Genomic DNA, 25,882 nt, shown 5'->3' on the forward strand with positions numbered 1-25,882 from the left:
TTTGAGGTTTTTAACAGTTTACTCACCACTGACAACTTCTGCAATAACAAGCCCCCATGGGAAAAATATTGGATGGGGGGAAAGGATGGGGGAACTTGTATTGGGGGAAGGATTTTATCCCTGAGATAACAGGTTTTTAAAAATTTACTGCCACTAAAGCAAGATTTGAAACAGCCTTAAATAACAAGACTGAATATTGAGCATCCAAGCACCAAGATAGTTTCATAGTGTGAGAATACTCAGTTCTGAAGGTTTGGTTTTTTTGTACATGGGTTAATTCCACAATTTCCCAATGTTGCAAACCTTATCATGACTTATTGCTTCGGTTCCCTCTTCACCAACACTGTATTTTAATCACCTCTAGGCAGAGTCATAGCAAGGTGATCTTGCGCCCCTGGCAGAACCATCCAAATTGCACCCCCAGCCATGGACAAATTAGCTCTTCTTCCCTCCTCTCTTCCAACCCGACCCCCCCCCCATTCAATTCACCCTCTATTTAAAACCATTTCTTATGAGGCAATAATTGATATTTATATTTATGGACATATTTTTCAGACGATTTTGTGCCCCCCAATTGCCTGTGCCTCTGGCGGAGGCCCACCTCACCACCCCTTAGCTCCAGCCCTGCCTCTAGTAGGATCATTATTGTTAAAACAATATACAAGCAAATCTCATCCTTGCCAGGTATGTGGTAAAAAAAATCCATGATATAGATGCTTTCAAATCAATATAAAGTGAGTTTTTTGTCTGGTATGTCCCCTCTGCTCCCAAAAAACCAGCAACAGCAATAGATGTCTGTGAGGAAAACCCTGATGGCAATTTGCCTGGGGAAAATGGAGGCAAAGCTTAGGGTTAGCTTGCCTTGGGAACTCTTGAGTTTCCCCTCTTCCCTGAGTAGCAACAGGTTTAGAGGATGCTGTGACTGCTGGATCAGGTGGTAGCAGTGGCCAGCTGTTAGTAGTAACGGTTTAGGCTCCTGGTCCCTGGGATATCTGGCTGCCCATTCATCCAAATCTCTCGTATGATGCGCTCCCTTTCTTCCAGCCTTTGAGCTCGCTCTAGCTCCTCAGCCGAGGTGAAAACGTTCATATTCAGCGTTCTTTCAAACCTGCGGTGCCGTCGAGCAGACAGGTTGGACGCAGTGTCTGAGTCATCGTCACTGTCACTGCCATCAGTGTCACTGTCCCGCGATGGCTTTTTGGTTTGCAATGGTTTGCAATCAGTTTGACAGGAGATTCGGAGTACTAAAACCAGCAAGGTCAGGAGAAGGCCTGCACAAATGCCAGACACAAAATACAAAGCAGCTCGCTCAGGATTTTCTGAAATGTAGAAGAGGAAATGTTTTTTAGAGGGTGCAGAGGGATAAAATGAAATGCCCAACAAAGAAAACGTGAATTCTAAACAGCTTTGTAATCCTTTGGCTTTCCACCAAACAAGGGGACAGAGATAAGTTTGAGCCTCAGAGTAGGGTGGAGTGGGGTGGGGGGAGGAAAGGGATGTGAGGCTCATATTAAGAAAATGTAGATGAGGAGATCTAGTTGAGACACAATCTGTTGTTGGAGATGCGGTGGGGGACTGAACACACGCCTGGACCTTCGAGATGCAGGATAAAGAGAACGAGGAGAAAGTCCAAGGAGTGAGTCATTAGAGAAGGCAGTAATCTAGTTAGATGGTGACACACTGAGGTGAGAAATTAAAGCGAGACATGCAACTAAAATATCTAATGTGTTTGGGGAAAGTAATTCCTTAAGGAGTGCTTCCAGGCCAAAGTTGTACACGAATGCATCTCATTTGGGGGCCTCCAACCCTAGGAATACAATTTTGGATTTGCTACACTGCATTCACCCCCTTTTTATGGGACTCCACGTGATGCTGTCATTCAGTCATTGTTATATTGTGACTGGACCAGAGTGTCATAGCAATGCTCATAGAATGAATTATAGCAGTACGGCGTGGTGTTATAATGCTATAATTCTTCCATTGAAAGAAAGAGCGGTGAGCATATCAGAAAAGCATTTTAGCAATAATTAAAATAATGATTTAAATATGAATGATAATGGAGGCGAGGTCATAAAATGGCACCATCCACAGAGGTTATACTGAATGTGTGCTGAGCTTCAAACAACCCCGGCCGCTATGGCAGACCTACTGCTGTGGGCAGGACACAGGACAGAGGTACCAAACCCATACTATCGGCTTCCCTCTGCACCAGATTACTTGAGGGACAAAGTGAGGCTGCAACCTGAGACACACACCCCCCCAATCATGCAGCCAAAAGCTGCCCCCTGCCCACCATGCAGGGCCAGCATCCAAGAGCGCAGGTCCCCATCGCAGCTGCAGGAAGGTTGACTAAGGGAGCCCCGTGAGCTAAGCACTGCAGAAGCACCCACATGGGGGAGGGGCCAAGCTAACCTAGGATCCACTAGATCCTGAGCTGCCTCAAAACTGTCACCTGTCAATCCAGGCACAGTTCTTCCACCAACCCCAGGCTGGGTCTTTTAATTTAGGGGGAAAGTGAGTATGAAGTGACTTGAAAGAAGCTTATAAAATCATGTCTATTGTGGAGAAGGTGGGTAGAGAAGTTTTCCTCCCGGAATTTGTGGGCATCCAATAAAGTGGAATGTTGGCAGATTCAGGAAAGCGCATGGTTCCACGATGGAACTGGCTCTGGGGCAGTAATGCCTGCAACTCGTTTGGCTTAAAAGAAGATTAGACAAAATTCATCAAGGGCAAAGCTATCAAAGGTTACTAGGCAAGGTATCTCTATTCTACCTCAGGCATAGGCAAACTCAGCCCTCCTGATGTTTCGGGACTACAACTCCCATCATCCCTAGCTAACAGGACCAGTGGTCAGGGATGATGGCCATTAAGAGAACAATGGATCAAAAGGACTCTGTTTGAGATGGCAAAAGGGTGAGGCTCCTTCCTCCAAAGATAAAGCCAGAGTAGAAAGTGAGAAGAAATGTGATCTAGAAGCTTGGTGTAAGGAAGAGGAGTAATAATATGATGGGCAAACACAGTAGTAAGCAGGAGAGTCAGAGCAATGTTGGAGAGCAATGCTTGAGGTCTGTATGAATCCAAAGTTGGGGCTATGGGAGAAACAAGACCCTTTTGGGATGCTAATGCTGGAAACCCCTCCAAAAAAGGCTAATGTTGTGTACATATATCCTAAAGACACCACAGTTTCTGCTGTGCCAAAGGAAACATGAACTCTGGAAAAGCTCCTGGAACCCCTGGAATCTTGTACCACTCATGGCAACGGGGGTGGCAGGCTGCTTTCTATTTTTACCCACACCTTGGAAAAAAAGTTATTGTTTTTGTTTAAAAAAGAGTGAAACGATAGGGCCAGCCTTAGTTTTAAAAGATAGAATCCTCACACACTGTGCAACCTATTTATATACTAAAAGAATAAGAATATACTGTACTAACTTGAAGCCTAGAAGTTAAAAGGCTCCTTGCTGTGGCACTGGTACAATTCAGCAGAGAGGCTCTGTTTTTTAAAAGCCAAAGGAATAGGCATTTCCTCCTTTCATAGAAACAAGACTTTGTTTTCTCCTTGGCAGTGGGGTAGAACCCAAGAAAGAACAGAAAAGCAACAGAATAATGGAATAAAACGGGGCAATCTACTCATCCCTAGCAAATTCCAGTCCTAGCAAATTTAAACATAGGTATGAAACCCATAATTCCCATGTTGCAAAGGAATAATTATATGGGGAAAGGAACTGAAAGATATCATGCAAGGAGTACAACACAAGGATAAATGAAAGATAAATGTTGTAACCCGAGGAAACATTTATTCAAAATGTTGACATTCCATCAATTACTTCATTTTCACACTTCAGTTGAAGAGAAGCCAAGTTTTCTTGAGCTGAGTAAATATATCTGTATCATTAATTCTCTAAATTACAGGACAGAGAGTTGGCTCCTCAGTGAGGAGGTCTTTAATCTTAAGAATAAAAAAGAAGTATTTGCCACTTTGAAGTTCATAAAGGGACGAACTTCAAATAAGAGCACATTAATAAATCGCTGCTACTACTGAAATAACACGGCAAAATAGAGTAGCGTGGTCACCCCCAGCCTCCAGGCACTTTCTCTGTCACTGCCACCCAGGGCCTGGGTTTGGCCTGGCATCGTAAGCCCAGTAAGGTAGCTCCCTGGTCGTAAGAAAGGGCCATCTTCCAGCAGGACAGCAAAGGGGGGTCCCTCTGCCCCTCTCAGAGCCCAGTTGGCTAATACTGGAAGAGGCCCTCTATTGGAAACATGGGCCCCAAGCCATCTAAAGTTTCCTATATCAGCATTAACACCCTTAACGGGACCCAGGAACCAAGGAGCAGCAACATGGTTCCCCCCAGGTGGGCCAGGGAGCATCTTTGTAACCATATCCTGCAGCAGCTTCCAGGGTAAACCCGCTTCAAGTCAGTCGCAGGAACTGAAGAGAGGAGGCAGCACAGCAGCTGGGCTCTCTTCTTCCAACTGGTGAACCAGCCCAAGCTGTTAAAAATCCTTCTCTGGCCAACACTCAGCCAATCCTAATTCAGAAATATTGCTATGGCACAGAGATGTCGTGGTGTTGACACACACACACCCCCGCCGCCCTGGTACATCTGAGGTTGAAGCTCAGCTACTGGCTTGCGGTTTCTGCTTAAATATTTTTGAAAAAAAATCAGTAAAAGTATAACAGATTACCTACTGGCTCCTTTGTCTAATAGGGAGAATCTCCACCACCCTTTTTACTTCTCTTTCCTTTCATGTGAGACAATGTTAATGATATGTGGCTGATGATGAATGGGGATAATTAATTGAAGGGGAATTTATTTTGGACTCTGGGTGATAAACTAATGGAAGAACTGCTGGGGATGATATAAGGTGGGGTCTGATTTAATAGACAAGATTGGGGTGATGTGGTGGGAAACTGGCTGACTTGTTTTATGTGAAATTTAAATCACGATTACTTTAAAATTTGCATATATACATATCAATTAGCACCATGCAAGTTCTATGCAAGTGTGAGTCCTCTTCTGTCCTCTCTTTCGGTGAAGCATAAGTGTGTACAAAACACAATGAGCTAGCAGGGCATCAGAAACCACAGAAAATACACACAACGCTCCCTTTTCTGGACTCCTTTGGTTCTCCGGTTGACAAAAACAAATCAAAAAGTTTTAATAATAATAATAATAATAATAATAATAATAATAATAATAATTCATGCAGCCTTGAAATGTGATCTTCAGATACCCTGGTACAGCCTCACGAAACATCCAGTAAACACAGGGGTCAGCAAACTAAAGTCTGGGGACCGGATGTGGGCCCCCCCCAGGCTCCTAAATCTGGCCCGCGGACCCTGCTGCCTGCTCGGTCAGTCCCCACATGCTGAGGACGCCTTGCCACGTGGGGACTGACTTCCGCGATGCTGGCATGGTTTCTGGGTGGGCGGCAACACTGGCACAGCTCCTGCAGCCAATCCGAAGCCACGGATGGCTCTGGGCAGGGGGCAACGCTGGCACAGCTTTGGAGTTCCTGCAGCCAATCCGAAGCCTTGCCGCCCGCGTGCTGTGGTAAACCGGGCATGGGCATGGAAGGAGAGGCCGGCGGGTCTGGGTTGTGCCACGGGCATCGTGACGGGTGTGTAGTGGGGCTTCAGCCGGAGCTTGGTGTGCCTGCTGGCCCTGCGCCTGGCGCCTGGCTCGGCGCTGCTGCTGGAGCTTGGTGCACGCCGCCTGGGAGCTCCGCGGGGATGGGCTGATGGAGCGGCTGCGGCTCATCAACAACGCCGGTGAGCGGGCAGTGCCGAGACGTGCTCCTGAGCATGTGCAGAGTGCGTTCCTCCTCCAGGTCCGGAGGCAGCTGCGGGACCGGCTTGCAGGGTATTTACCGTATATTTTTCAAAATATAGACCGGCCCCCCACAAGGTCTGAGGGACAGTGGACCAGCCCCCTGATGAAAAAGATAGCTGACCCCCTGAGCAAACAGAAGTGGTGGCCAGAGGGGGGCCTACCTGTGACAAAGGAATAGGCGGCCAGGACGTTGCTGAGCAAGGCCATCTTGGTCCCCGTAGGCTCCATTGTCCGGCTGAATACTTTCCTGGGTGCCTCATTGACAGGAAGGAGGACGGTCTGGGTGTTTAGTGGGCAAAAGGCAGCATGCCTCCCTTTCTTCTTTTCTGTTTTGGAATACAAAGCAAATGGGGGTGAATCACGCCTGCTCCTAGGCCTGCGGTTCAAGCAAAGTCTTCCTTCTGCCTTTAGACACCCGCATTTAGGACCTAAATCCGTGCTGTGAAATGCTTTGGGGTGAAGTCTGCTGTTTGCCTTTAATCCTCTGCTCAGTGGCTGTGCTTGTAGCTGCTTCATTCAATTTCAATCCCTCATGAAACACACCTGAATGATTTACAGCACGAAAATAAACAGAGGCCCTTTTTTTCTTTCCTTCCTCTTTTCAGATCAAAAAATATGGTCATGAGAGCTGAGTTCCCTCAAACGGGTAATAATTCAGTGCTGCTTTAGAAATATCAGAGAGGGCAAGTGGCACTCTTCTTGAAATTGCAATGGCAATTCTATAGTTTGAGATACACCTGGCAGTTCCCTTTCCCTCCAGCCCATATTAATCCAAGGGAGAATCTGTAACACCCAGCATGGCTTCCTGGGGGAGCCGGTATTCTTAATGCCTCCCCTTGAGCACAGAAGAAGAGTGCAGTGGACATACATTTTGTTTTGTTTTGTTTGAAGGTTTAGCCACCTTTGATCCTGAAAGCCAACCTTTCTGATCTACTCAGATCACTGCTGATAACCTACTGCATCTTGATTGGTTTGCTGACAGCCCAGCCACCTGGGGAAACTGCAATCATCATAACACACGTTAGACAACCAGGCTGGTCACCTATCCCCCAAAAGAGGGGCGGACGGGGTCAAAATATGTAGGACAGAGAGCCTCATAAGGTGGTTTGTCAAAAGGCCCTTGTTTCAATAGCTACATACGTGCACTCAAGGAACCAACCATGTGTTGTCCTTTGGTCCAATTTCTCACAGAAAGATGACAAATAACTGATTGCAAACAACTGACACTAGAGGTGTGCAGGGGATGCAGAAGATTGTGAATCCCAAACTGGTTGATTTAAAGCAGAGGTCGGCAACCTAAGGCCCATGGGCCAGAAGCGGCCCTCGAGAGTTGCTTAACCGGCCCATGAGCCACCCCCAAACAGAGCCGCCCACTCGGCGAGTCGCCACGCGCTGCGCTAAACTGGTGCAACACAGCACCAGGACTGTCTTCCGTGGCTCCGGAAATCGCTTCTGCACATGCCCAGACACTGGAAATTGCTTCTGCACAGACGTGATTTTCGGCATCTGGGCATGCACACAAGCAATTTCTGGCATCACACTGCGCCGGCCCAGCCCACGGAGGATCTCTGGCCCATGCCCAGTAAGCCTTGCCAACCCCTGACTTAAAGGGATTCTGGGCTAGTCTCAGGCAAAGCACGATCCATATGAAGCACCCCAAACCAGAGTGGGAACCCCAAAGCACTTCATGGTACCTCAGAGATTTGGACATTAAAAATAAAAACTTACAGGCAAGTATCTGCTGAAAGCGACAGCAATGTCTGTAACCTTACCATAGAAAGAAAACACCAGGGTGGGGAAAGATCCATTGTGACTGACAAATTTATTTTGTCATCACAGAGGAAAGCCAAGGCACAGCTCTGGGAGAGCCCTCCCCCAAACATGTTGTCAGAGAAAGCTTGGCAAAGTCCTTCCCTGATTGGAAGCCAGGGCTGTCAGCCACAAGATCACATTGCCCTCCTGCCCCTTCTCCCTGTCTGGCATTTTCTTTCAGGAAGCGTTTGAAGGTCTCTGACTGAAGCTGCACCTCCATGGCAGAATATGTCCAAGGCCTGCTAACAGCACTGTAGACGGTGCTTGGAGCCAAAGCTGAACCTCATGGAGGAGCTTCCAGTAATTCTGTGCCACATTTCTCAGAACTACATGCATTCTCCATTCTCCTCGTCCCTGGCCTGTAGCTCTTGGACACAGAGTAAAGGAAGCCTCTCTGTTTTGGGATTCTCTCCCCGCTCTCTGTTTCTGGAAGGAGACCTGCTTACAGCCCTGCAAGGCCAGTCTGGGTCAGACAGGCAAAGAATTCTCTCCCCCTTGCCTTGGTTTCCCCTCCTCTCCTCTGCTATGGTTATTTATTCCCCCTCCCAGCGCTGCAGTCTTGTGTTTTGACAACAGTTCTTCAAGGTTGGTCTCAGCCATTTGCACACATTTGGAGGGAAAGACTCATTCCTCTCGACCCAAAGCCCTATGTGGATACATTTTGGCCTGCATGCTGATGAAGGGGACTGTGCGGTGATTGATATATCGTCATTTATCGTTATTTACCCTTAAGTAGTAGCAGTTGCCAGGATGTTACCCTGTTTGCCTCTGCATAATTCCATCCTTATTTCAGACATCATGATATATTGCAACGTTTTGCTGGTGATATATTGCAGTGTTGAAAACCAGATATCACCCAGTCCTCACACACACTGTGATTCACGATATATTGCCAGGTTAGATATTATGAAACAGTTATCATGAAGTAAAATTCAAGCCGGTTTTTGACAATGTATCACCTAGCTCTAGTGTCAACAAATGCCACTTGCATTTCCAGAGAGTAAATCCAGTTCTGGCCACGAGCGCATAATCTGAACTGCGGTGGTTTCCCTGCCTGCTTCCTTTCCCTTTCAGTGCCATTTGCCAAGGTGCGCTTCTGAGCCCTCCTTGCTTCACACTCTCCTGGTGCATCTCTTGGCCCAGATCTCCCAGTAGGGCGGCCAAGGTGGTTTCCGTGCCACAGTGAGGCTGAAGGCTAGACTGGAAGCAATAGTGATCATCCATTCCACCCAAAACCTCTTCGAACTGTGCCGCAACCTCGCTAGCACACATCCTAGAAAGGATACTGGGTGCTCAAAACAGACGGGTCCAGAGATTTTTCTTTCAGTGTGTAAGTTATGGAATCCTCTCTAAGGAAAGCCCTTACAGCTGCCAGCCTGGGAGCCAGTCCTGGCAAGGGCTGGGCAACTTTCACAGTAAAATCCTCTGGACAGCTAGCATTGATTGAGGTATTTTTAAATCATTAAGTAGCGGGTTATCCTAAGAAAAGGAAATGTTAGCAATTGAATTTTAAGACAACAACCACAACCACACAGAACCATGTGAGGAAAACAACTCTTCCTCTTCTCAAAGGAAAGGCACCTGCATATAAATCCTGCTGGGCAGAGAAGCAAATCTGTGCAGTTAGAGACAAGCGGATTGTTTCCGTGCGCTTGGTAGGATTCTTCCAGTGGCGCATTCATGCGTGCGTAACTGCTGCTGGCATTGGCAAACAATTCCTGAGCACAACGACAAGGACAGAAACACTTTGTGACAGATCTAACTAGAACACTGTAGTTTCTTGAACAGTTAAAATATATGTTCCAATACAGTAGAGCAGCAGTCCAATCCTATACATGTCTACTCAGAAGTAAGCCCCACAGAGGGTTGCTTTGGGATTGTAGACTTTGCTGCAAGTGTACTTTGCATTCAGCAATAAATCATGATGTGTTTTCCCTTATTTAGCCTTTTTGTAGGTTGGGGTCATTCAGCTGAAAATAATTAGGGATGGCTGAGCCAGAGGCTGCTGGAGCTGGAAAAGAATTAGGGCTGCCTTAGACATCAAAACGCCTGGAGGGGAATGAACACTTGTCTGGCCATGCAAGGGGTCCCAGTTCTGCTGGCCAGACAAGAGGCTCTCCTCCTTCTGAGCAGCCAGCATCAAGAGAGAAAAGGCAAGGCCAGCGCCCTCTCTTTTTCCCCTGGCATGCTTTGGTGATGCTGCCCAGCTTGCAGGCATTTCTCATCTATGCCAGCTGCGGCTTCTGGTGAGATTTTGCCAGCGCTGGCGGAGGGAGTGGGGGGAGTGATGAGCAATCCGTTGGGGGGTCAGATTGGCTGGCTGAAGTGGACAGCTGTGTACTTGTTTGCCCAACAGACTGGCGTCTCTATAAATTGAGGTAAAGAAGGGAGGTGAGTTCAGAAGGAGTTCAGAAGTTTGAGAAACTCTGACTTTGCCCACAGAGGCATGGGCTTTTTCAGAAAAGCCCTCCACAAGGCCCAGAGACCCAGAGACACAAGCAGCTAGACAGCTACTGATCCCTCTGGCACCCAGGCTATGCCTACTCTGCAGGAAGCCTGGCTGAGACCGAAGAGAATAGGTGAAACAATAGCCCCATAAACCTGTTAAGCCTAGTAATTTAAAAACAGACATATTCAACAGCTCCTACATCCTACCAGCAAGGTTGTTACTTGTCAAAACAAAACGCTTAACTGAAAAGTTCTCAGAACAAACTGTAAGTTTAAGAAACTTGTTCACTGTTCTTTCCTTTCAGAACCCAGCATGCCCTAAACACTCCTCATTCACTGGAGTCTCTTAACATGTTGAATCCTGCCTTCCGTCTGCCAACAATGCCAGATTGTATCACACTTTGAGCTAAACCTCCTAGCTCGCACCTTTGCTTATTTTCCATTCCCACCCCACATGGGAGGCATGTACACAATGATCACATACTTTTCTATAATGCCTTTTCCCCAAAAATGAACCACAGTGGATGTGCCTGTTGCCACACTGACCCATTTTTTTAGTCTTCCCTATAGGTGCCCTTTCAGTTTACTTCCTGTTTCTGGGTTTATGCTAATAAATGCCAATAAATATTTTTACTAGATAAGCGTGGCCTAGTGAGGACCTGATCCCTGGTGGGCAGGATGGTGGCTGGCAGCTACAGCCTCTACCTCTCCACCCATACAGGCTGACTTTCTCTTGGGCATGATGACAACTCTTCAGCTTGCCAGCTCCTTCTAACTCCTTTCCAAGCCTCCAGGTGCAGACAGCAGAAAAACAGCCTTGCTCAAAGCATTTGAGGATAACTTCCAGATCACCCTTTGGAGATAAAGTGATTAGCAGTCAGACGATTATCAGTCACCATGTAGTTATCTTCTGTCAACAGGAGCAGAGAGACAGTCGAACATGCATTTCTATACTAATTATTCAACAAAAGTCTAATATGCAGCTACATTTTTGGTATTTATTTATTAATTAAATGTCTATACCATACTTTATTCAAAAATCACAAGGCAGTTTACAATGTAAAAACACAAATATATATATCATAGTAACGAACAAAAACAATACCACCACCAACCCCCCCCCCACCCCGTTTCAAAAGCCATAGTCAAAGGCCAGGGAGAAGAGGAATGATTTTGCCTGGCACCTAAATATTTGTAAGGAAGGCGCCAGGCGAACCTCCCTGGGGAGAGCATCCAGCAGAGCAGTCATATGTCTACTCTGAAGTAAGCCCTATTGAATTCGATGGCACTTACTCTTAGGTAAGCAGGGTGTGGGCTGTTACAGAATAAGCAGGGTATAGTCATATTAGACCATCGAAGCAGGTTTTCTTCACTGAGCCCTTCTCAGATTGCATTGGGCTGATGAAGCAATAAGAGGGACATCATTCTAACCAGATTTCGGCTGACTGAGGAGAAAGACACAACATTCATCAGGATCTGGTCCAAAAAATGAGGCTGTCTAAAATCAATAAGATTGTTACTCCTTGTGCTATAGAGGAGGAGGAGATGGAATAAATTGTGCTGTCCTCTTTTAGGTGCCTTTCGAAAATTTACTATAGATATGGGGTTCCCAATTGGTCTTGCTCAAAGCATGCAAGGAACAAAAGAGCAATTGGACTTGATCTGCTTACAAGAGACTCATGTGACGAGGTCACATAGGAAACTACTTATCAATAAAAGATTGGGACAAGAATTTATTTCATCAGATAAAGTTAAAAAAAGAGGAGTGGTGATATATGCAAAGGAAAAATTGCAACCGAAATTCATTTTTAAAGATGAACAAGGAAGATACCTGGCAATTGAAATTCAAGTTCAAGGAGATAAATTTTTGGTCGTGGGAATTTATGCACCAAATGAGGGGAAAGTTGAATTTTTTAAGAAGCTGCATGAGATATTGATGGACTATATGGACATAAATTTAATATTGATGGGAGACATGAATGGAGTAGTATCAACTAATATAGACAAAGCTCAAAGACAGGTAGTTACAAAACATGGAAGACTACCAAAAATCTTTTTCGATATGACTGACAATATGGATTTGGTTGACATCTGGAGAATAAAACACCCACTTGAAAGAGAGGGAACCTTCTTTTCTGAAGCCAAAATGACATGGACTAGAATTGACCAAATTTGGATTACTAGAGGAATGGTACCTAAGATAAAAAAAGTTGAAATCTGCCCAAAAACTTGCTCCGACCATAATGCTGTAAAGATGGTGATGAAGTTAACAACAACTGGCACCTTTAGATGGAGGATGAATGACACCCTATTTAGAGACGAAGAAGTTTGCAAAAAGGCCCAGAAAACTCTAAAAGACTATTTTGAAATTAACATGAGGACTAATGTAGAAAAAAGAATAATCTGGGATGCAAGTAAAGCAGTGATGAGAGGATTTTTGATACAACAGAATGTAATTAAAAAGAAAAGACAGAATAAAAAGAAGGAAAAAATCTTGGAAAAGATAAAAGAGGGGGAAAGGAAATTGAGATCAAAGCCAAAATCACAGGACATTTTGAAAGAAATAAAATTTTATCAGACACAATACATGGAGCTTATGAACCAAGAAATAGAATGGAAAATCAAGCAAATGAGACAAAAGACCTTTGAATCGGCAGATAAATGTGGTAAACTGCTGGCTTGGCAAATAAAAAAGAGACAAAAATTGAATATAGTTACAAACTTAGAAGTGGATGGAAAGAACATTTATAAACCAACAGAAATTAGGGATTGCTTCCAGAGATATTTTAGACAATTGTACACACAAGGGCCGCAGAAAGATATGGACATAGAACAGTTTTTGGAGAAAAATGGCCTGAGAAAGATCTCACAGGAAAGTAAAAGAACATTGAATCAGGAAATAACAGAGCAAGAAATAGAGGGTGCCATCCAAAATATGGCATTGGGAAAATCTCCAGGACCGGATGGACTGACTTCTAAATATTATAAGACATTGAAGGAGTGGTTGATACAACCTTTGAAAGAAGTTTGCAACAAAATTTTGGAGGGAAAGAGGGCACCAGATACGTGGAAAGAGGCTTACATCACACTTATACCGAAGACTGAGATAGAAAAGACTCAACTTAAAAACTACCGCCCTATCTCCTTATTAAATGTGGATTACAAAATTTTTGCTGACATTTTAGCGAAACGATTGAAAGTAGTTTTGATGGAGGAGATCCATAGGGATCAAGCAGGCTTTCTCCCGAGAAGACACTTATCAGATAATGTAAGGAACATAGTCGATATTTTGGAAAAGTTGGAAGTGGACATTAACACTAAAGCAGTTCTGATATTTGTGGACGCTGAGAAAGCCTTCGACAATATTTCTTGGAGTTTTATGATGAAGAATCTTCGGGGGATGGGGGTAGGTCAAGGGTTTGAAAATGGTATAGGTGCAATATATTCTGAGCAAAAAGCAAAACTTATTGTAAATAATGAGGTTACAGAAGAATTTATTATAGAAAAAGGGACACGTCAGGGATGCCCAATCTCTCCATTACTTTTTATATCGGTCCTGGAGGTTTTGCTGAACATGATTAGAAAGGACCAGTTGGTTAAAGGAATACAGGTCGGAGCGAAACAATATAAATTGAGAGCATTTGCAGATGATTTAGTACTTACATTACAAGAGCCTGAATCTAGTACCAAAAGAGTTTTAGAATTAATTCAAGAGTTTGGTCAAGTAGCAGGATTTAAATTGAATAAGTTTAAAACAAAGGTTTTGGAGAAAAAATTAACTACATTGGAAAAAGAAAGGTTTCAGAATGAGACAGGGTTAACGGTGGTTAAGAAAGTGAAATATTTGGGGATAAATATGACATCTAAAAATCTGAATTTATTTAAAGATAATTATGAGAAAACTTGGACGGAAGTAAAAAAAGATCTAGAAATCTGGTCAAATATGAAGCTTTCCTTGTTGGGACAAATTGCAGTTATAAAAATGAATGTATTGCCTAGAATGTTGTTTTTGTTTCAAACATTACAAATACTTGACAAGATGGACTGTTTCAAGAAGTGGCAGAAAGATATTTCTAAATTTGTCTGGCAGGGCAAGAAGCCTAGGATAAAATTCAAGATATTAACTGATGTTAAAGAAAGGGGCGGATTTGCCCTGCCAGACCTTAAACTTTAGTATGAATCAGCAGCTTTCTGCTGGTTGAAAGACTGGCTTCTTCTTGAGAATACAGACATTTTGGACTTAGAAGGTTTTGACAATTTTTGGGGGTGGCATGCATATCTGTGGTATGACAAGGTTAAAGCTCACAAAGGATTCAAAAATCATATTGTCAGGAAAGCACTATATAACATCTGGATCAGATATAAAGACTTGTTGGAAAGTAAAACTCCAAGGTGGTTGTCGCCTATGGAGGCAAAAACCCTTAAAAAACTTAATATGGAGGTTAATTGGCCGAGATATTGGGAAATTCTGGAACAAGAGGGGGACAGATTGAAATTGCAAAGTTTTGAGAAACTAAAAGGGAAAGTGAGAGACTGGCTTCATTATTATCAGATAATGGAAGTTTTTAAAATGGACAGAAAAATCGGCTTCCAGGTGGAAAAATCAAAATTAGAGACTGAATTGTTAGAACCCAGTACTAAAAATTTGTCAAGAATGTATAACTTGCTGTTGAAATGGAATACACAAGATGAAACGGTTAAATCTGCAATGATTAAGTGGGCACAGGATATTGGTCATGACATTATGTTTGCTGACTGGGAAAAGTTATGGACCACTGGGATGAAATTCAAGGCATGTAATGCCTTGAGAGAAAATATTATGAAAATGATTTACAGGTGGTACATGACCCCAGTCAAACTTGCAAAAATCTATCATTTGCCCTATAATAAATGTTAGAAATGTAAAGAAACTGAAGGAACATTCTTTCACCTTTGGTGGACGTGCCCAAGGATTAAGGCTTTCTGGGAAATGATGTATAATGAACTGAAGAAGGTACTTAAGTACACTTTCCCTAAGAAACCAGAGGCCTTTCTCCTGGGCATAGTCGGCCAATTGGTGTTAAAGAAAGATAGAATTTTTTTCATGTATGCTACAACAGCAGCAAGAATACTTATTGTGAAGTACTGGAAGACACAAGATCTACCCACCGTGGAAGAATGGCAGATGAAGGTGATGGACTATATGGCTTTGGCAGAGATGACGAGCAGAATCCGAGACCAGGGAAGAGAAATGGCGGAAGAGGATTGGAAAAAATTTAAAGACTATTTAAAGAAATATTCAAAGATTAGTGAATGTTAGATTGATGCTGGATGAGAAATTTAGGGGTAAATAGCGGTAAATGTTTAAGTTGAAAGAAAAGGAGTGTTATTAAAATTAAGCTGAAAGTAAGGGAAGGATTTGCTGACCAATTAATTAGACATGAGAATACAGAAAGGGGAGGTATGAGGAAGTCGGGAAAGTAAGTTATGAGAAAATAAGAGCTGAAATTATATGTGTTGTATGTTTTTATTGTTATGTTTTGTTTTGTTTGTTTTTTATTGTTATGCTTTGTTTTGTTTGTTTTGATAAAAATTTGTGGAAATTCCAATAAAAATTATTTAAAAAAAAAAAAGCATGCAAGGAGGGGAGGTTTATTTCTTCTTGCCCATTGATGAAGTTGGGATGAAAACACACACACCCCTTGCCTGGATGCCTCTAATACCCAATGAGGATGGGAGAGGAGAAAGAGAGGGTTTTTTCTTAGAGGGGGAAAGAGAGAAATCTCCCCTCTCCACAAACTTAGATCAAAAGGGAGCCCCTCATCAGCAAGGAATTTTATAAGAATTGAAAGTGCAACTGTGTGCTGTGCATTTAACAATGTGCAGTTTGGTCTTGTTCCGGGGACCAATGTAAAACTTTCACCACCCTGGACCGCTCAGCAGAAAGACCCTTCACACTTCCTAAAAAGGTAAAGGTAAAGGTACCCCTGCCCGTACAGGCCAGTCTTGACAGACTCTGGGGTTGTGCGCCCATCTCACTTAAGAGGCCAGGGGCCAGCGCTGTCCGGAGACACTTCCGGGTCACGTGGCCAGCGTGACATCGCTGCTCTGGCGAGCCAGAGCCGCACACGGAAACGCCGTTTACCTTCCCACTGGTAAGCGGTCCCTATTTATCTACTTGCACCCGGAGGTGCTTTCGAACTGCTAGGTTGGCAGGCGCTGGGACCGAGCAGCGGGAGCGCACCCCGCCGCAGGGATTCGAACCGCCGACCTTTCGATCGGCAAGCCCTAGGCGCTGAGGCTTTAACCCACAGCGCCAACTTCTACCGCACACCAAATGTCACTGAATTTCTTCCCCACTTTTCAAGGCAATTTCTTTTTGCCATCCCCTTCCAGAATGAGAACAGTCAGATTCTATTGGCCTGTCCCTTAGTCTAAAGCCCCAACTGCTCCCTCTGCAGCTCAAGGGAACTCCAAAGCTCACACAATCCCTGCTGGGCTAGAGAGAAAGCCAGGAGGGAGAAGAAGGACATCTGCGAGAGAAAGTAGGCAGGGCTGATCTGAAAGTCCTCACAGTGGAATGTTTGTCATTTTTCGGTGGGAAGCAAAATCCATTCCAAAGATAGCAAAGGGAGCTAGGTTCCCCAGATGGGGGTGGGCTTTTGAGTGGGGGGGGGGTACAACTTTGCTTACAATAATGTGAGGTGATGCACAAGCCTCCCCCCATTATTATCCCCCTTTTAAAACTCCTGTAAAGGTCAGTTCTTCAGCTGCTAGAAAGCCCAGAGGTTCTGCAGCAATGGCAGCTGAGGGCACACAAGTCTCTTTTCAGAGGCAGCAGGTGATGCTTCCTGTGTTTCTTGGGGCAACCTGTCCACAGCCTGAACGAAGCAGCCAGGATCGCTATGCCTTCAGAACTGGCTAGACACCCCCCCCCCATACACACAAATACACATGTACCCTCTGCCCCCACCTTTTCTAAAAAGAGAAGACCCAATCCCTGAACACTCAAGGAGAGTAAGAGGAGGAGTTCAGGAAAAGGGACTCTCACTTCCTCAGCTTATCTGAGTGGATCAGAGGAGGGGGGGGGACAAGCAGGGGGTTGTGTGAGAGAGCCATGTGTGCTCAGGGAGTGTGTGTCGGTGTTAAGGGTGTGTGGCTCAACCCACTCCTGGAATGCATCCCCGACAGCTTTGCACGGAGGGAATGGCACCTGCAGCCAGAAGGCTCTGCTGCTACGTAAGGGAGCCCAGGGAGGGAGGGGGAGCTGCCATTTTCTTCTTTTCTCTCCCTGAAACTCCCCCAAGAGGCCTGGAAAGCACTACAAGCTTCCCTTAGCCTGAGCTCTTAATGAGTGAAGATATAAGCTGCAACATGTATTAAAGTGTGATATACTACTGACTCTTGGGTCAGTGTTGTCCCCACCTTGTAAGGCAGGGGTGGGACGCCACTGCACCACAGGACACATGCCAGGGCCTTGCACATTTGACCTGCAAGGCCATTTCCCCCAAGCCATGCCTACCTGCCCATCAGATGTGGTGGGGGTAGAGACAAGAATTGAGAGCGTTCAAGCATGCTCTTGGTTGTGCATTGGCAAGGTGCAGCAGGAGCTACACAGCTGGAGTCATCCATGAAGAGCTACCTTGGGCAACTGATGCAGATGGAAAGCAGGCTTTGGCTTTACCACTTACCAGCTGATGGGCAGTACCTCAAATGCTTTAAAGGGCTGTTTTCAAGTCCTACATGATGCTGTGAAGTCCCAACTTTGGGACTTCAAAGCACCCAAACACCAGATGTCATTATGATGCCAAGTCCATAGAGACTGGTCCATTAGGGCAGGTAGGGCACTGCCCACCCTAAACCCCCCAATCCACCTAAGCTAGAGCCCATTTCTTTCTCTGTTCCTTACATGCATATCCAATATCTTACATTAAGAGATGCTCTGGACTTGTTTCTGACTGTCTCCTGGGCTGGCCACTCGTCTCTGGACAGCACACGCAACCACAACCATGTCTATGTCCCATCCCTGTTTCCAGGGTTGAAAACAACATTCTAGCATATTTCATTAGGAGTGGCTTAGGAAGGGCAGGGGACCCTCCTGAGCCTCTATTTTGATTAAATTTCTTGGAGAAAAATTGAAATATGAATGCAATAAACAAACAAGCAAGCAAATCTCAATTAGCTGCTAAGTATTAATAAGTGTCTTCTGTTTCTTTGCAAATGGCGAGGATAGGGAAAGAATCAGAAAAGATTCTCCAGTTTAGTTTTCAGTTTAGTTAGCTGCTATTTGTAAAACTAAAGTGCTTAAGTATCCACAATATGTTTGCAAGGGCGGAAGGCAGGGAGAGAACCACAACTTGGCCTCTTCTTTGGGGTCTCATGCTGAGGAGGCTTTAGGGTAGCTCAGCTCGTTCTGCTGCACTAGATGGGTGTGTTTATGTGTCTTTTAAACTAATGGGCTGCTGCTGCTGCTGCTCTTGCTACTACTGTTAATTTTAGAAATCTCCTTTCTGCCACTTTACATATCATAGATACCTGGTCAGTTTTATATCTTAGTGCTTTCCCCAACCCCTGGCACTCTAATCATGACCCAGAAAGCAAAGCAGAGTTTACAGCTTAAGATCTATTCTCAAAATTGTAAGTTGTCTAGCCAATGTTTGCTTGTGCTTTTCTCCTCCAGGGAGAGCTGTGGAGAGAGAGTCAACCAGGCAGAAAGACATAAAATTAATAGTAATTATGATTCATCTTTATGCAGCCATTTTAGAAACTGGATTAAGAGTCTGTAAGGATGGGGAAGCCCACATATCTGATGGTGATGCTTGATGGTAAAGTAAAAGTAGCTGAAATCCGGGCGGGAAGTCTCCCTTGCCTGTGGGTCTGTCTTCAAGGCATCCTTAATGTTTCTTAGCTAGATACGTTCTGTTCATGCTGACAGACTCTTAATCCAATTTCTAAAATGGCTGAATAAAGATGAATCACTCACTTAAAATTTTTAGTCACCGTATTTTTCGCACCATAGGACGCACCTTTTTCCCTCCAAAAATGAAGGGGAAATGTGTGTGCGTCCTATGGGGTGAATGTAGGCTTTCGCTGAAGTCTGGAGAGCGAGAGGAGTCAGTGCGCACTGACCCCTCTCACTCTCCAGGCTTCGCGCAGATCTCCGCAAGCCATGGAAGCCCACGCCAGGCTCCCACGCCTTACGGAGAGTTGCCTGCATGCCAAAGGCTGGAAACGCTGAGCTCAGCTCGCCCAGGCTTCGCGCAGCTCTCCACAAGGCGCTGGAGCCCGGTGCCGGGCTCCCATGGCTTGCAGAGAGTTGCCTGTTCTGGGGGCTGGGGTCGGGGGAAGCTCGGTCTTCCCCCACCCAAGCCCCGCGCCTGGGGGGGAAGTAAATTTTCCCCCCTTTATTTCCCCCCAAAAAAACTAGGTGTGCCTTATGGGACGGTGCGTCCTATAGGGCAAAAAATACGGTAATTGCATCTATGTTCTTATCATTTCTGTTTTCTTATGCACATGACTTTGAAACCATGTGCATCACATTTGAGAGACATAAACGTTGTAGCAGGGGTAATAACAGCAGCAGCAACAACCTGGAAGCGGAGCCGTCCCTGCAGCAGGCCCACTTTCTAGAGCAGGGCTAGGCAACCTAAGGCCCATGGGCCACAAGCGGCCTACGGGGGTCATTTAACTGGCCCACGAGCCGCCCCCGAACCAAGCCACCTGCTCGGTGAGTCCCCACGCGCTGCGCTAAACTGGCACAGGGACTCGCTTCCGCAGCGCCAGAAATCGTGTCTGTGCAGACGCGGATGCTGGAAATCGTGCACACATGCGCAATCCAGCCCACAGAGGGATCTCCTCTGGAGTGAACTGGCCAGGCGAGGTAAACCTTGCCAACCCCTGTTCTAGAGCACCCACTTCAACTAGGCAGTTGCCACATAAGCACCATCATATGTCACAAATGTACTGACTGCTGCAAATCTCTGCAGGCAGCAAGCTTCTGCTTAGCACCTGGCACACCGTCCCTTGTCTAGAACCATTTGTTCTAGCTTGTCTGACAAAAATCCACAATCAAGAAAAGGAGGCAAACGGATACCTGGGAGACCATTTACAAACCCAGAAGAGAAAGTGACAGAATACCACTTGTTATCTACAGCAAACACCAGAGCCAGAGCTATGGGGGAGCAAGGGAGCAGGGAGAGGGAACAGAGGGGTTTTTTTGCCTCCGGTACGTGGGTAAGGCTGTGGTTTAAACCACAGACCCTAGAGCTTGCCGATCAGAAGGTTGATGGTTTGAATCCCCAGGATAGGGTGAGCTCCCGTTGCTTAGTCCCTGCTCCTGCCAACCTAGCAGTTCGAAAGCACGTCAAAGTGCAAGTAGATAAATAGGTACCGCTCTGGCAGGAAGGTAAATGGTGTTTCCATGCGCTGCTCTGGTTTGCCAGAAGCGGCTTAGTCATGCTGGCCACATGACCCAGAAAAACTGTCTGCGGACAAACGCCGGCTCCCTCAGCCTGTAAAGCGCCACAACCCTAGAGTCGTCCGTGACTGGACCTAATGGTCAGGGGTCCCTTTACCTTTACCTAACACCTCTAGAAGGGGCTCCACTGAGGCTCCCAGCCTGTGTGTGTACACAAATGCACATAGGGGTTGCCAAACTGCGTCTTTGACTCAGGTGAAATGAAACCTAGATTCACCCTTGCCTGTGACAACACCATATAATCAGTGACATGCACTCCATTCAGTGTGACAACATTTATTTCACATAGGCAGAGCCTCCAACATTTCTCTGATGAAAATAGAAACATCCAATTCCATAATGATGATTTTACTATTTATACCCCACACATCTTACTGGGTTACCCCAGCTACTCTGGGCAGCTTCCAACATACATAAAAACATAATAAAACATTAAACATTTTTTAAAAATCCCTTTACAGGATTGCCTTCAGAGGGACCGGGGGTCAGGGCTCAGCAAAGCCGTCAGACCAGTGCAGGAGACTCAGACGAGCGTGGCTGAATTTGCAGAAGGGGTTTAGGAGCCTCTGATCCCCTTAATAGGGAGCATGAATGCCTCCAGCTTCTTTCCCCTATGTTTGGGTATTTTCAAGTTGCTCTGGGAATGCCTCTTCATTTCTTACGTTACCTCGATCACAAAGGGTTCTTCAGTCTAAAGCTGAGCAATATTCCAATTCTTTGTCTGAAACTAGTATGAAGTTCAGATCATGATACCAGTTTCAGACTCCTTGAGCTGGCAATATTGCTTTATTTGATTTAAGCTGTTTATTTTAAAGTTACTGTGACTTTTTGTGTTGGATCAGAATGTTATTATGTGTGTGATCTTTGCTCTCTATTTTCTTGTTTCTTCAGCTTGTAAACCACCTTGAGAATACTAATATAGAAAGGTGGTATACAAATTAAAAGTGAAAATGCAATTATTTGATCCCAGAATGTCCCTATATCCCCTGCCAGTGCTTTTTGTAAATCTACCAAAGAATAAAATGAAATCAGGATTCAGGGACTTTCTCAGGACAGTGGAAGCTGTGTGCTCTGTCCCATCGGGGTGGGGGTGGTGGAAATGCTCTGCAGCAGGGGGGTGGACAAAAAAATGGTGGGTCAAGGAGGGTCAGCTGGCAGGGAGTGAGAAATGTCCCTATTTTCATCTGAGGAATGCTAGAGGGTATGCATTCAGCACAGGCTCTGAAGACCTGTCCAAAACGGTTACCATGCCAAAAGGCTGCACTGGCCTGAATACCTGGCCACAACATCTATTTAACCCAATGCCTAAAAAGACAACATGCCAACTGAGTAAGAGTCCACAGCTGGCAGCCCCTGACCCACATTTGCTTCCCTAATAGGGTGGGAGAGCTCTGGTCCATCAGTTGCCAGTCTCTGGGGGAAGTGGGAGCTGCAGAAGTGGGACTGTAGGGGTGTAGCACATGGGCACGGTGGGGGGGGAGTAGGGGAGGCAGCTGCCTCCCCAATAAAGTAAATAAATAGAAATGCTTAATTAACTGACCATTTGCATTGCAGATAACTCAGTTCTGCCTCCCCCTAACAAAAAGCCTGTCCCCCAAAAAAATAAATGCTGACTATGTCCATCCTGTAGCAAGTACTAGAGATTTTCATGAATGCCTCTGTTTGACTACTCATGAGTAGATGCAGGCTAAGAAGGACCCTACTCCTGGGTTACAAACAGGGCCTGCTCAACTTATAGCACTTCCTCCTTCCTATGGTTTGTGTTCATATAGAAAACCAGGATAGCAAGTCACAAACTTCTTTCTGGCATGCTTGAATTAATTACCAGTTGCTTCTGAAACACAGCTGGCCCAAGAAATTTTGGCACCTGAGGTGAACCACCAAATGGTGTCCACCCCATCCCCCCAGCCAGGGAATAAGGGGTGAGTGAAGATCTACATCAACCAAAATGGTCAAAGGCCTGGAAACGATGCCTTATGAGGAACGGCTAAGGGAGCTGGGCATGTTTAGCCTGGAGAAGAGGAGGTTAAGGGGTGATATGATAGCCATGTTCAAATATATAAAAGGATGTCACATAGAGGAGGGAGAAAGGTTGTTTTCTGCTGCTCCAGAGATGCGGACACGGAGCAATGGTTCCAAACTACAAGAAAAAAGATTCCACCTAAACATTAGGAAGAACTTCCTGACAGTAAGAGCTGTTTGACAGTGGAATTTGCTGCCAAGGAGTGTGGTGGAGTCTCCTACTTTGGAGGTCTTTAAGCAGAGGCTTGACAACCATATGTCAGGAGTGCTCTCATGGTGTTTCCTGCTTGGCAGGGGGGTGGACTTGGTGGCTCTTGTGGTCTCTTCCAACTCTATGATTCTATGATTCTATGATCAGGAACAAGGGAGGAAGAAAAATCTACATTGAGAACAGGGTAGGAATCAAATCAACCTGACTTGACGATTGAACTGAGAATCCAAAGGGGCCCTCTCTGAATCATGCTGGGCAGGTGCAGAGCCCAGGAGACCCCAGAGGGCAGCCCCTGCCTTCTCCTGCCTGGTGGTGGAAGGAGCTCAGCGCCCCTGATTCACCAAGAGGCCATGGTATAGGTGGTATGGGGGGGCTGCTGAGGAGGAGGAGGGGCTGCAGTCATTGCTGCCACTGCAGCAGCAGCAGGAGCAGGTGATGCTTCCTTTGGTGGCCAGATCTGCTGCTCCTCTGGATCCTGCCCCCTCAGGCAGTTGCCTCCCCTTGTCTCCTGGGTGGGTCGGCCCTTGCTCAGAAGGCATCTCAACCTTGTGAGCCGCTTCTGTATGTTTCTACCATTGCTCTCTTTTAATGTTCTGTTTGTCTACAAAACAACAGGAATGAGAAAGAGAAATTCTGCATTTTCCTCTTTTTTACAGTTTATATTTCTACAAGGCATTTTGACTTAATTAAAAACTCAAAAGTCTAACCCAAGTAATAGAAACTGCTGGCTGTCCGGCACCTCTAGAAATAACATTAATATTAGCAGATAAACTGGTTTAGCACTTAAAGTAACCCCCCAAAGTGTTTCAGAAAGGGAGCGCAGCAGTCAAGATCAGAAAAATAGGGGAGGTAACTGTAGATACATTTTCAAGAAAGAGAGATGGAGTCAAGAGACTCTGTTTCCTTTAAATTAAGAGGAATGTCTTATGGTGAAACTGATGCTTGACAAAATGCTGGGAAGGAAGAGAAGGAATCATTACAGAAATTGACATACACTTGTGAAAAACAGCTCTAGTGCAGCGATGTTTCAGACGGAGGACGGGGACCAGAGGCCACAAGCTTTTCGTGCTGTTCCCGGGCCTCCTGACCCCGGCCTTATTTGTTTAGTAGGGGAGCCGGGCACACTGCCCGGAACACAGTTGACAGCAAAAGCCACCGTTTGTTTGTTTTCCCCTATAAAAGCACCCCAAATCTGCATCTTTATATCTAAATTAGCATATGCCTATCTTATGCAAATTTCTGTCCTGGGCATGAGCCCTGAGTGTTTTAGGTGCCTAGCAATGTCCCTGTGTTAGTGCTGCGCTTTACGTTTACCGGTATGTTGTATGCAGCAGGATATGAGTGTATTTCTAGTTTTAGCAGTATGTAATGAAACAGTGTAATTATTGAAATTAAAAACAGTATCGGTTTTTAAGAGAGAGAACTTCACGTCTATGAACGTACAACTTCTTTGTTACTTCTGCGAAAACTAAAGTATGTCCATATACAGTATTCTGCTGGAAACAACCCTACACAGAAACTAAAGAGCACACATTTCGAGCGCCATGCTTGCTCATATTCACAGCTCCTTTCCAGCTCTGAGTTGCTTTTCTCCTGAATTACTCTTTTCTCGAATTATTCCACGGCGAATGAGCCACTGCTTGCCAAACAAACCTCCCCTTGGGGTCTTTCATTCTGAACTGCTGCCGCCCGCCAGCTTTTCCTCCTCCTAATACGAATGGAAAGATAGTCCGGAACCTGCTTCTGACCAGACGGAAATTCCCTGGTTCTGGAAGCAAACTCCGGGTGCTCGGCAGCACCTCTCCAAAGGGAGCTCGGGCCCCCAGGTGCTCGGCTCCCCGGCCTTTCCTTGGACGGCTCTCGCGGAGGAACCGGCCCTTGTTCTCCTCCTCTAAGAGGGCGCACCTGGAGCTGTCAAAGGTCCCGGTGGCTCCGCGGAAAAGCAGCCCCCCAACCCCCCAACCCCCCCCCCCGCGGCTTTGTTCTCCCCGGAGAGAAGACGGGGCTCCCTTTTTCCTTTTTACCTTTCACGATTCCTCTCGGCGGAGCTGCGCGCAGCCCAGGAAGCCTCGCCGGAGCCCCCCGGCCGGACGGCGAGCGCCCAGCGGGTCCTCGGCGCGCATCGCCGAGAGAGAGAAGGCGGGAGCGCGGGCGAGGAGAGGCGGCGAGGTGGGTGGGTGCTCGGCTCCGGAGGGCAGCAACAGGAAATGACATGGAAAACTTCGCCAGCCTCGTCTAAGCTAAACTTGGCCCGACATGTCGGGGGGGGGGAGTCCCCCTTCTGCGTTAACCAGGTCAAAAAAAAAAGATCTGAAAGGAGCCCAGCCAGCCGCGTTGAGAGAGGAATGAATGAGCCGAGGGAGAAAAGAGGAGACTCCGCGCGACCCGGGCCCAGCCCAACGCCAAGGGACACCCCCATTTCCCGCTCAGCAAAAGAAAAGTTTGCCCTCGCCGCCCCGCCACCCACCCCACTCGCACCCCCAGCCCAGCCCGTGTCATCCCCGCAGCCGGAGGAGCCCCCGAGCGCTTCCCCGGAGACACGCGCCCTCGCTCCCTCGCTTGCCAGGCGCGCTGCCTTGGGCTTGGGTGCCCCAGACACCGGACTTTCATCTCCGACGCTTTTGTAATCTAAAACAAACAAAAAATAGCAAGCTGTATTTTTAAAATTCTACTTGTGACAAAGAATTGACTTGTGAAAGTTTGCAGGAAACTGAGAAACTCTCTCTGGCGCGCCATGAACGGATCAGAGATATTGGTGCACCATTTCAAAGCTGCTACAGAAAATTGAATGTGCTCACACTCCTTCCAACCCTAAATACGTACTGCGTGCCCTATCTAAACACTGCTGCGTTTTGATGCAAATTTTAGTCCCTTGAGCCCCACACTGGGCAAAAGATCCCTGCACGGCCGGGAGTTGGACTAGATGACCCTTGTTATCCCTTAAAACTTTCCAGTTCAAACGAATTTAGGGCAGAATTCTAAGTATGTGCGTGTGCATGCGTAATAATAATAATAATCATCATCATCATCATCATCATCTTCCACTGCCATGGGAAATATGCAAAAGCAACCTTTGGCTGTGCTGTCAGAGCACTCTGG

General features: G+C 46.0%; 1 protein-coding gene across 2 annotated transcripts; it reads right to left on the bottom strand.

Annotated features, from left to right (window-relative positions):
• Positions 1 to 25,219, bottom strand: EVA1A (eva-1 homolog A, regulator of programmed cell death). Of its 2 annotated transcripts, none has more exons than XM_079970131.1 (3): positions 24,808 to 25,219; positions 5,996 to 6,160; positions 1 to 1,271 (listed from the first exon to the last, which is right to left on the bottom strand). In XM_079970131.1, the coding sequence occupies exons 1-3, from the start codon at positions 24,995 to 24,997 to the stop codon at positions 955 to 957; spliced, it is 672 nt and encodes a 223-aa protein (XP_079826257.1). In that variant the 5' UTR covers positions 24,998 to 25,219; the 3' UTR covers positions 1 to 954. The 2 variants fall into 2 exon arrangements, with proteins under 2 accessions (XP_079826257.1, XP_079826256.1); XM_079970130.1 differs by having other exon boundaries at positions 1 to 1,319; positions 24,808 to 25,209.
• Between the last annotated feature and the right edge of the window lie 663 nt (positions 25,220 to 25,882).

The sequence above is a fragment of the Podarcis cretensis genome (genome assembly GCF_951804945.1).
Source record: "Podarcis cretensis genome assembly, chromosome: 3".
NCBI classification, from domain to species: Eukaryota; Metazoa; Chordata; class Lepidosauria; order Squamata; family Lacertidae; genus Podarcis; species Podarcis cretensis.

Bases quoted from the DNA above. Each gene is read 5' to 3' on its own strand.
- EVA1A (XM_079970130.1), bottom strand. From the start codon at position 24,997: ATGTCATTTCCTGTTGCTGCCCTCCGGAGCCGAGCACCCACCCACCTC. The intron at 6,161-24,807 runs GTAAAAAGGAAA...ATTCCAAAACAG, and splicing joins GCCGAGAGGAATCGTGAAAG to AAAAGAAGAAAGGGAGGCAT. The intron at 1,320-5,995 runs GTAGGCCCCCCT...TCTACATTTCAG, and splicing joins CGCCTATTCCTTTGTCACAG to AAAATCCTGAGCGAGCTGCT.